The sequence below is a fragment of the Vipera ursinii genome (genome assembly GCF_947247035.1).
Source record: "Vipera ursinii genome assembly, chromosome: 1".
Lineage (NCBI taxonomy): Eukaryota > Metazoa > Chordata > Lepidosauria > Squamata > Viperidae > Vipera > Vipera ursinii.
Window position 1 is genome coordinate 114,065,268 of NC_139512.1, and position 12,093 is coordinate 114,077,360.

General features: G+C 41.4%; 1 protein-coding gene across 1 annotated transcript; it reads right to left on the reverse strand.

Annotated features, from left to right (window-relative positions):
- Window positions 1-4,825: 4,825 nt before the first annotated feature.
- Window positions 4,826-5,704, reverse strand: LRRC10B (leucine rich repeat containing 10B; the record flags this gene model as incomplete). The annotated part of the gene is made up of 1 exon (XM_083348615.1): window positions 4,826-5,704. One exon carries the CDS (start codon window positions 5,702-5,704, stop codon window positions 4,826-4,828), a length of 879 nt encoding a protein of 292 aa, XP_083204741.1.
- Between the last annotated feature and the right edge of the window lie 6,389 nt (window positions 5,705-12,093).

A 12,093-nucleotide genomic window follows, 5' to 3' on the forward strand; every position in this document is an offset into this window, starting at 1 on the left:
CTGCACCTGTAAGTTCATTGTGACAAAGTGGTGACTGTGAGAAGGCAACATTTCTTAACTGCCTTCCTTCAAAAAGAAAATGGAACCCTAGCTGGTTATTGTTATCAGTAAGGGAATAAGAAAATATAGAATAAACGAGAGCGTAGGGAACAACTGAAATGAATTTAAGTCTCTAGAGCTAGATGGATTACAATCTAGAGTCTGAATTAGCACAGGTAACTGCAGAACCATCCTAGATAACGTTTCAGAAGACGTGGAGAATTAATGGGTTCCCAGAACACTGGAGGGGATCAAATGTCACCCTTTTCCCAGAAGGGAAATGAGGAAGGTATGGGAAGCTATAGATCTGTTAGACATCCCTATTGGATAAGGTCCTCAGATTACAGTATATTAAGCAGCATTTTTTTCAGCACTTGAATAGAAATGCTACAGTTAACAGAAACCAGCATGGGTTTGTCAAAGACAAATCATGCCAGACTAACCTTGCATCATTCTTTGTTATCTGCTTAGCAGCTCAGAGGAATGTAGATCAGTGTTTCTCAACCTCAGCAATTGCAAAATGTGTGAACTTCAACTTCCAGAATTTACCAGCCAGCGTTGAGAAACACTGGTGTACACATATAGCATACAGCAAAGGCATAGGATATCTGATATAGAACTACTACATATGAAAAAGATATAGATGTGCATGTCAATTGTAAGTTATACATGTAACAAGTAATGTGATCAATTTGCACATTCAATAGTTTCTGATTTCAGATGTCACAGCCAGTGATCGCGTTCTCTAGCCTAATTATTTAACTAAAATTTCTTCTGATAAATGTGTATTTCCCACCAAAAAGATTAATAACCCAAATTAGTAAGTGTTGGGGTTGTTTAAAGATAACCTCTTTTCACTTTTATCAAAGTGAAACAGTAAGTGCACTCAAATATTCTAGATGAATTTACCTTTAACCCAGATCACCTTTTCCCTGAACATTTGTCAGTTTTGAATTAAAATCTAAGGCAGAAATTAGTAAATTCTAGCTCATTTTTTAACAATCAGGAAAATATGAGTGAATGGAGTTCATAATTGTAAGGTTTTGTTTTTGTAACTGTGTATTATGTCCCCAACTAAGCTATTTGAAGAATTATTTATTTATTCATTCATTCATTTCTTTATCATATTTAAGAACTGCTCATCTCCCTCAAAGAGAATCAGGGTGGTGTACAATAAAAAATATATAAAAGAAACTACGTGTAAAATTTAAAAGAATTGATATTCTTCCACTTTCTTTTAACGGTGAACTCAGATGCTGTTGCCAATCCACTACAGTCCGATGTTCTCTGTGTTGTCTTCCTATCTTTTGCAGGTCTAAGTAGTAACATTTTAAATCACTTAGAAAATGACAATAACAATATCACTGTTTTTTCCTATGAATAAAACACCACAACATCTTTCAAGATAATTTTTTTTTATTTTAAAGAAAGCCTCTTCTAGTAGCTGTAGCCCCTAATTGTTTCCTGTTCATTAGTCAACCCTTGTTTCTATCAGGAAAACCATTTTCTTTTAATTATTTTCTCTTTAAATTTTTAATTTAAAAGTAGCATGATTTATGATATTTTTTCAAGGAAACCAAAACCCAATAGCTTAAAGCTCATCCTGTTGGGAAAAGCAATTAAGGGATATTTAGGATGTGATGAACAGATCACAATTAGAGGCTGACGCTACACCTGGGAAGCTTCTAATTAAAGTTAGAGATGATTCTTTGATAATCAGAATCTAATTGGAAGTATCACATAAGGGTTTTTGCTAGTCAATCTTCTGTAACTGCCATAAGGAACAATATTTAATTCTACTTCTAGCTAACTGCAGAGAACCAATTCTTTAGTATTACTAAAGAGCACTGGGTCATAGCCACTTTAAATAAGAAAACCTACTTAGAGATGACTGTGTCCCCCCTCAATCCTTACTGGGGCTACAGTTGGATAATTATTGTATAATTTGTAGTGTATTGCACAGTAGGTGATCTGCTCTACTCCGGCAGGATGCTGGTTGCTTCAAAGACAACTCTCTAACCTCAGTCAAGGCTTGAAAATTCCCTGTCCTAATGACAAAATGCATTTGCCTGAAGTGCAATAAAACCTCAGTTTGATGCTAACCCAAGACTTTTAGCTACTCAAGGCAAATGTTAAGATGTATGAATTCATTTAGCAGATGAATACAACTTTAACACTGGTAACTGAATAGCACCTGAGCGTAGCAAGCTAGCATAGGAATGCAGAACAAGCCAAGTTGTACAAATGTTTTTCAACAAAGGGAATGGCAGAGGAACAGCTGTTCCTCCTACCAGTATCTATCATCTGAGATCTCACATTGTCTCTGACAGGGACAGGCCTAGTTGTGTTTTTCAGAGATGATGACACAATTCCACCCATTCCTCATAATTACATTATATCATCAGCATACTCAACATTTCTTTATCAGGACCCTGCCAATTTAATTTTCCATGACTTAAGTATTTGCTTTCTCTACTGCATTTTCCAGTTGCTAACCAACCCACTACTTTTTCAGTGTTTGCCAAGCAAGCAGAACTCTGCCAAATGTGAACTCTTCTTAATGCTGAAAGACACATGTTAATGAACTGTCTCCAGTTTGTAGCCAGCATGTTTCTCAATTCCTTTGGCATGCTAAATAACATTCTAGAAAGGAAACATTCATGGAAGATTAAAACCAATCCAGGCAAAACATTTTGGTCTATGATGTCCTGTTTCTTAAATACTGGTTATCATTAATTATCTGAATGTTTTCAAATTGTTGTGGTTAATACACAACTATAGAATTGGTTACAGTCATGATGAAAATTCACTTAAAAGTGAGAAATGACTTATCTGTAATAAATACAAAGACAATTACTGTACGGAACCTCTTAGAAGAGGAAAACACCATTTTGGTAAATACTGACCTAGTTCGGGTGGCAACCTATGTCATGCAAAATCTGTTGTCTGCTTTGACAAAATGTTCAACAGTTCAACTATTGAACCAATATTTCAAACACATGGCATCACTTACTGCAGTAAACACTGATGCTAAAAATGGATATGGAAGCCAACAAAAATTGCTACTGTGTAGTTCAATTATAACAGCACCATGTGGCTATGAGGCAGAAGCTGCACATGAATGACTTAGGTGTGTGACTACACATCTATGGTATGAGATTTCTCACAAAAAAGCACAGTGATCAGATGGTTAGCCTAACAAGGGTGCGAAAACATGCCATGTAAATGGTGGCAACCAATTAAAAAAAAGCTGAAGTTGATAATTGCACTCACTATCATTTTTGTACAAGACTGAAAAGAAAGCCTTCTGTCAGAAAAAACAACAGTGAGAATGAAGGACAGATAGATAGAGATAGATAGATAGATAGATAGATAGATAGATAGATAGATAGATAGATAGATAGAAACAAAGAGTTAACAAAAATAATATTTTGTGGCAATCAACCAATTAATGAAAAATAAACTATAAGATAAAATATAGCATAAATGTTCGTTATAAGGCTAAAATGAATTCAAGAAAAAGATGTTAACTTTGTTGATGCTGGCTACCATGTCGTGCCAGCACAGATATTGAAACTGAGGCTGAGCAAAGTGCCAGTCCAGAGAAAAACTGAACACAGCTGACAAAGAAATATATTCTGAAAAGGTGGGTGGGGAAAGAAAGCATGGAGCTATGGAAGAAAAGAAATCAGAAAGGGGAAGCAAAGAAACCTCAGAAGCAGGAAAACAGAGAAAAGTGCATGATCAGACATAGCAGCAAAAGCAGGATTTCTAAAATATGTAACAAGGGTGCCTGAGAAACATGATTCCATTCACCAGATACTGCAATTTCATTTACAACTCTCTTTAAAACAACCATATACCTCACAACACCTTTGGTCTCTTGCTTTTATAGCAATCTCCCTGAGAATGTGTGCCCTTCCTTCCCTCTCTTCTCTAACTGGCTTTTATTGCTTAGATTTAATACAAATCTAGCCCGAAGGACCTCAGGAGAATGAACCTGCCACACTCCCATGCAAGAAAAAGTCCTGTGGCTACCTCCCTCTTCGGTTCCAGATCCATGCAAATCTGCAGTGGCCAAGGTCATATCAATTTTGCTTCTGTGCCCCTTTAAGGGAATAGAAAGTCCAGGAAAGCAACAGAGTAATGCATGGCCCTCTTTCCTGCTGTACAAAGAATAGAAGCAAAGCTTTTCCGGAACAAAAAAGCTCTATGCACAAACAAGGATTTCACCTGAGCTTCTTCTCAAACCTGACAGCTGAAGGAACAGCACAAATAAGGTGTCCCTCCAAGTCTAATTGCAGTTATAGGATTAAAATTTTGATGATGAAAGTTAATTATTATGGGGATAGCCTGGGGAATAAACAAACAAAATGGCTTTATCCTGTCTTGCTCTTATAATGCCAGGCAAATAGAATGTCAATCTGAAATTCTGTTTCAGCCATGGGTGGCCGTTATAGATACTTCAAATTAGGGAGTTGTGCCCTAGGTTTAGACAGAACACAAAATTACCCATACAGCATTACAGACATTTTGGTAGAGGCTGCCCATGATTCCATTGAGAATAAGAAGACAACAAGCTCTCTGATGAATAGGTGATCAATGTTCTTTACAAGGGGCTATCAACTATTGCAGTCATTTGCTACCCACAATCCTGCCTCTGACTGCAATTCTTGAGACAAGGGGGAGTGCCCAGCTCTTAATTTTCTACAACCCTTTTGCTGATTTGAAAACCTATCAGTACCTACTAGACTTCTTTAGCAGCAATCATGCCATTACTAATATTTCATGTCTCCTCAGGAGAGCATTCCAGAGCAGTAAAACTGCCCTCCTCCTCCAATACAGTGGAATCATTTTTCATATTGGGTTGTAGAACTTCAGATTCATTCTCTTCCTGCTCTTCTGCTTTCTGCTGTCGAAGAGCCTGGAGACGATCCCCCCTAGACTCCATGAATTCCTGTGCTCCCTCACCCACTACCAAGACAGTGTCAGCCACACTGGGTGGCGCTTCAACTGGATTGTGGTCATAGGAGAAAAGTCGTAGCCTCTGCAGGTGACTCAAGTCAGGGAATTCAGTAAGCTTGTTACGGTCAACATCAAGAATGTGAAGCTGACTCATGCGAAGCAAAGGTTTTGGAAACTCCTCAAAACGGTTTCCATACAACCAAAGTCCTCGAAGTCCCTTCATGCGTGGCAGGCCATTCGGTAAGGTTTTGAGACGGTTGTCACCCATTTGCAGGGATTGCAGTTCGGGCATCTGGAGCAGAACCTGGGGAAAGTGGTACAAATAATTGCTCTCAATCCATAAGCAACGGAGAGTTTTGAGCTGACAGAATTCTGTAGGGAGGCCAAAAAGGCGGTTGCTGCCCAGATAAAGACGAGTCAAGTGGGGAAGGCGGCACAAGGTTTCAGGCACTTCCTCCAGCTTGTTAAAGTCCAGGGCCAGGATGCGCAGCTCTTGTAGCCCCCCAATCTCTTCAGGCAGCTCAGTTATCCCCGTGCCACTGATGTAGAGCTTCTGCAGGGTGCTCAGGGCGCACACAGGTGTGGGCAGCTTCCTCAGGTGGCGCCCAGAGAGCTCTAGCATCTGATCCCCTCCACTCAGCTGTTCTTCGGCCACTGATGGCAGCCGCTCCTCCTTGCCTGAGGAACCACCACTGCCCATCCTCAGAGACAAGGGAAGGTGTGAGCAGGATGAACGCCACCACCTCTGCCTGGAATACTCAAAGACATAGCAAGCAGCTAAGCCCCACCAGTCCTCGAGACTGGGTTCCTCCTGGAAGGACAATCCGGTGGAAGATGACCCTTGCCAGGCCGGCTCCTCTTTTCAAATCCCTTTCCTGTACCGGAAGACTGGGGTCCTCCAATCAGTTCGACTCCAGCATGTGGCTCCTGGACTCGCCATCTTTGACCCCTGGGCAGGTGGGGCGCGGCGGGCGTCCCCGGGCATCGGATGGGTCAGCCTCCGAGATTAAGCTCCGAAAGCCGGGCTGCCTGCCCGCCTCCCGGAACCAGCCCATCCTTTAACCTCGAGAGGCTGGGTTCCCGCGCCAGCTGCCGTCCATTAGCAGGACCCTCAGAAGGAACCGCCTCGAGCTCTTCGGAGGACCGGTTCCGTAGAGGGCGGTTGGCCGGCGGGTCCTCTGCCTGCCGGCTTCTCGCTCCCGGGTCCCCGCTAGGTCTGAGCAAGACTCCCACACATGAGCCGGGCGCCTAGCGACTCGGCGTTTCCATGGCAACCCCCACGCGGGATCGTCCGCCTATGGCGGAGCCCAGCGGATCGGACGGGGCGGGACTTAGGGATTCGTTCTTCCCTCTCTTTCTGCGACGCGCTTCCTACTCCCGGGGCCTGGCACGCCCCCTCCGGGGGACAGGACGGGGTTAAAGCCCGGCTAGGCAAAAAGCAGAAAGGCGCGCCAAAAACGCAGAGGGCTTCGTTTCCCCGGGCGGGAGAAAAAAAGATGAAATGATCGGGGCTCTGCTTTGCTTTGCTCGTTGGCGCGCAGAACGGCCATGTACTCCGCCGCTTCGTCCGAATGCGGAGACCCGCCCAGCCCGCTGCCGACGCCGGCAGCTTCGCAAGTTTACTTCGTCCGACACTAGCCGTGGGGGGCTGCCGTCCTTTTAATCTGCTGCGAGCAGGGCAGCATCTTCCTAAGCAAAGTTTGAGCTCTTCTTTGTCCCTCGGAAGGCAGGGACAAGAGGACCACTCTACTTTCCAAATTTCAATGTTCATCCTTTATAAAGCGGAAAATGCGCTTTAGAAAGCGCTTTAGAAAGCGGAAAATGTTTCCAATAGGATAGGAGATTGCAGGATGCAAGGACTGTTGCCTTCCAGAGGCTGGATTTCAGCTTCTATCAACCCCATCAATTGGAGGTTTCTTTTAACAAATTATTATTAAAAGAATCAAGAAAACATGTAATGTTTTTTCTAAATACAGGACAATGTCCCACACTGAATAGGCTGTTTCTATTTCATCCAAGGTGTTGAGAACTAACATCCAATATCTGAAGAGTCAAAGATTTCTTTGCTTCTACTCTGACCATAGTCTGAGGGGGAAAAAGCCAAATATTTTGTCCACTGGAAACACCATGTTAACAATGAATACCGTATATGGTTTAGGAAGTTGGAGTCATGCCCTCAAATCTTTTCAAAATGACATGTCAGAAAAGCTTTCTGTCTACATTTCTAACAGATTAGTTAGCTGCAAAGTTGAAACCTGCTGAATGTTTTTCATTTTGCAGTGACAGTACAGAAACAAATCTCTGCAGAACAGGTATCTCTGCAAGGGGAAGTTCAAAAATCAACATTGGGCCACAAATATGCTATCCGTGCTACCCCTTATGTCACAACACATTAAAAAGGTGAGTTTTAAGATACATGGTTCTGGCCACCACCTTTTTTTGACTCTGCCTGTGGACACCCCTGCATCCTTCCCTCTAAAAATACACCGATGAGGTTGTATACACCCATCAAGAGCACATTCAGATTTCCACATGGACTGATTTGACATAGTACTCTGCTTAACCAATCTGACAAAGCATTTCTACCTGCTTCAACAATCTGGGAAAAGGCAATATTTACAGCCTACTGTGCATGACACTGTTCTTTCTATGATTTTAGCTTGAACCATCTGCTGTAACACAGACACTGGCCTCTAGTCATGCAGTCTTAGTGCAGGAAAATACTACTTCATCACAGACACCAACACACAAATTACTTCTGTAGCTGTCATTTTAGAATGGAACTACCATAATCCAGCAAATGAAATAGTGAAGCCTCATTATGTCCTCTTGCCTAGGGTTGTAAGTAATGAATCAGCAACCCCAAATAGGTGCTTCTTTGGGTAAATATTACCTTTTACTTATGGAAAAGTAAGCAAACATCTTTACATCTGCCTAACATGCAACAGTAGCAGATCATAACCATAAATGAATGCCAGCATTGATGGCACATGGACATTCAGCAACTGAAACAAATACTGGAGATCTTTAATTAGCTCCCACAGATATGAGCGATTCACTTATTTCTGAGTTAACTTTAATATCATAGATTCTACTCTGAGAAGTCTGTACCCAGAGAGATACTTACCTCAATCCGTTCACCCATCCCCAGAAGCTCTCAGTCTACCCCAACCAGTATGCTATTTTGGTACCAATTCCCACTGGTATTATAGCTATTTTGGGTGTGTGTGTGTGTGTGTGTGTGTGTATGCGCTTATACACACACACACACAAACATCATTGTAACATCATTGTGACACCCGCTCTGCATTTATTTCACTCCAGATGGTTCAGAAAAGGTGATGTGGATTTCCACAATTATATGCCTGCATCTCTCTGTTGAGTCAATTGCCAGTTAATAATATAGAGCTGATTCACATGTCTATGTTCGTTTTTAGGCTCTAACATTGCCATCAGCAATAACCACACATTAATTATCCATTCTGTAATTAACCATAGCATCATCTTATAGCTCTTATACAAGCTTTTACCAAAATGGAAAACATGCCAACCTATCCACTCACAGTATGGTAGACAAAAACACAGTTTAGGACAATAAGCCCCTACTCATTTAGTGACAGCATGGACTGCTTATCTGCAGAAAATACAGCTAATCCATCTGGGAAAATTCAAACAGATATTCAGTGGGTGGGAAAAAGCAGTGTGTGTGTGTGAGACAGAACAGCATAGCAAAGAGTACAGTTTTGCAAGGTGTATGAAAAATGATAATGTCAACATGGTAAAGGTGTGGCCATGAATTAGCTAACACATGATAAGTGAGTAGCTATGTTCCCCTTTTGTTGCAATAATGATACAGCAGGTGGAATTTATTTTAGTTTCATTAAGAAAGGGGCAGCATTAGATAATAAGCAATATAAACTTATCACAAAGCCTTAAAATTGTTACAGAAAAATTCAAAACAAAAAAAGGTGTAAGAATGGTCCCTCAACTTTTTAAAAAATGAAAATATTAAAAACCACATTTTGAGACTACAAAATCAGCTGAGGCATAACCTCAATGGAGACTGGATTGTTTTAAATTGAAATGCACAGTGCTTTCTTTCCTAATTTCAGAAGCCTTCATACAGCCTAACCTAGCTCTTAGATATATCCAGATGCAAAAAAGACCATTTCTAAAACAAGAGTATGGGATTGACTAGGTAAAGGGTCCAACCATCACAAGCCATTTCTCCTTTCTCCAGTTGGAGTAATGTGTTACCTTAATCCAGGGTCCAGTGAAAAATTGATTAGATGCCATATGACCCCACACTGAACATATAGTTGCCCAATGTTTTCCAATAAGGCAGCAGCAGTATTACTAGCTCATGAAACATTCACCAGAGTGAAAACTTATCCACTGGGAGAAATGTGAGAAATGGAAATAAAAAAAGAGAATACAATGTGGCAGCTATTATTACTGGACAGAAAACTGAGAACAAAAGGAAAATGGGTGTGCATTACTCCTAACTGGTAAAGTAAACCACAGTGTCTTGCTGAAAAGGAATAATGCAGCACACAAGATAGTTTAGTTTTCAAGTCTGCAAGAAGTAATTTTTTCCTAAGAGTCACACCAAAAAACAGAATTCTAATTCCAGATGTGCTTTCTGCAACTTCTGAATGTTTACTACACCAAATCTGAAATCAACAAAGTCTTGCTAACTCTATAGGCAGGTTAGTCAGTTTGTGTATCACAAAGAGGAATAGAAAAGCTTTGCAGCATTATGTTTCATCATACTTGGTAGGGAGATGCTGTACTTGCATATGATTGAGATCAGGGAGTTATAGTATTTAAAATCTGCCAACTTAAAGAACATGTAAAAAAAACCCAGGACTAATTTCTTCTGTGGAATTGAAATTTCCATCATGTTCAGATCAGACCAGTTTTATTTGAAAGATTGTAGATGTTGTAGCAGTCAAGTGATTGTGATTTCTGATGCTTGCTGCCAGCTTTCCACAAGGAGACTCAGTGGGGAAGCTGGCAGGAAGTTGGAAGTAATTCTCACTCTCACTGCTTTTTGGCAACCCATGGTCATTCTGGTCATTTGTTTAGATTAGTAAATCCTGATGTATTATTGAAGTTCTTTTGCCACTACAATTATTTTTTCTATTTTGAAAAATAATTGTATTTTCTTTTTAGATGATCATGGGACCTTCCAGCATTGGGGTAAAAAAATATATGGTTGGCTTAGCATTTAATGTTCATTCTGGTCACATCGGACTGCATTATCTTTCTCTCAAACAATGGCCCAATGGGCCACAGGTTGCATAAAGGTAAAAGTAAAGGTTCCCCCGCACATGCGTGCTAGTCATTTCCAACTCTAGGGGCCAGTGCTCATCTCTGTTTCAAAGCCAAAGAGCCAGCGCTTGTCCGAGGACGTCTCCGTGGTCATGTGGCCGGCATGACTAGACGCCAAAGGCGCACGGAACGCTGTTACCTTCCCACTGTAGTGGTCCCTATTTTTCTATTTGCATTTTTATGTGCTTTCAAACTGCTAGGTTAGCAGAAGCTGGGACGAGTAACAGGCGCTCACTCTGCTACGCGGCACTTGGGATTCGACCCGCCAAACTGCCGATCTCCTGATCGACAAGCTCAGCGTCCTAACCCACTCAGCCACTGCATCCCACAGGTTGTATACTATACTGTAAATAAAATAGTGTTAGATTCAACTTGTAAAGACACATTATATTGGCTCTAATATTCCATCAGTTTTCACTTTTAGCAGAGTGGAACTACCATTTCACTAGAGATGAGAAATGAAGGCCTCCAGGTTGGAAGAAGAGTGATAGGAGAAGTCTCCCAAAACAGAATCTGGGTATCTGCAGTCCACTTCTTTCTCGTTTTGTGACATTTATATATAACCAGGTCAATGGCTAGGCTTGTGACTCATGCTGTACTAAAGACTAAGATTTATAAATAATAAAGTCTGAACCAAATAGAACATATAGTGGGTAAGAATACTATAGGAAGTATGTCACACATAGTGGCACTTTTATCTTAGATAGTGATCTTCCCTAACAGATTTTAGAAAAGATTGAGCGAAAGTAGTGATGGGATGTTTGGAAGTGGAAGAGAAAATGTTCCCTAAACCAGAGCATCCAGATATTTAAAGGCATGTTGCAAGTGGCATATGCATACTAAGTGCTCTTCTTTGTGATTGCAACCACATGCATTTCTCCTTGAGTCCTTGAGCTAGCAAAAATATATGCTGGCATAATTTCTGCAGCCCCAAAAGCCAAGCCCTAGTGTGCCTCCATCACTGGATCAAGGACTGCTCTTAAAGTTTAAAAAAAAATGATTGATAGATTTTGCTGGCTTCGTCTCCTCTTCTACCAAGCTTAACTTGCCATCATGAAAAGCAGTCATTAATTACCTCTTAATATGTATTGAGACAAGTATGAATAGGGATCTAGGAATGGAGGGTTTAGCTAGCTTTAAAGTTACTGGGTTGGTGGCTCACAGATATAGAAGTGCTCCATCCCTGTTTTGTTTTTTTTAAAACACAGGTGACTTCTTTTCAAAATAGCCCAACTGATAGGTCAAAGAAGGACTGCAAGTATTGGAGATGCTACCTTCCATTACACAAAGCACTCCTCTGCTGCACCTTTGACCTGTCAGTTGGGCTTTTGGGGGAGGAGACTATGGATCTAGCATTCTTTAGTGGCACAGTGGTTAGAATGCAGTACTGCAGGCTACTTCTGCTGACTGCCAGCTGCCAGCAGTTTGGCAGTTCGATTCTCAGCGGCTCAAAGTTAACTCAGCCTTCCATCCTCCCAAGGTCGGTAAAATGAGGACCTAGATGGTTGGGGGCAATATGCTGACTCTGGAAACCGCTTAGAGAGGGCTGTAAAGCACTGTGAAGCAATATATAGTCTTAAGTGCTGTTGCTTTAGGGTACTTCTGCAGAAACTCTTGTGTCCTGGGTTCTAAATCAAAGTACCAGTGGAGGGCCATGCCCAGCAACCAGAGGGAAGTGGCCATGTTTCACAGCAACCTGAAGTGGCCAAGTGAACTAGACAAATCCCAGTCCAGCTGCACCATCAACCACATAAC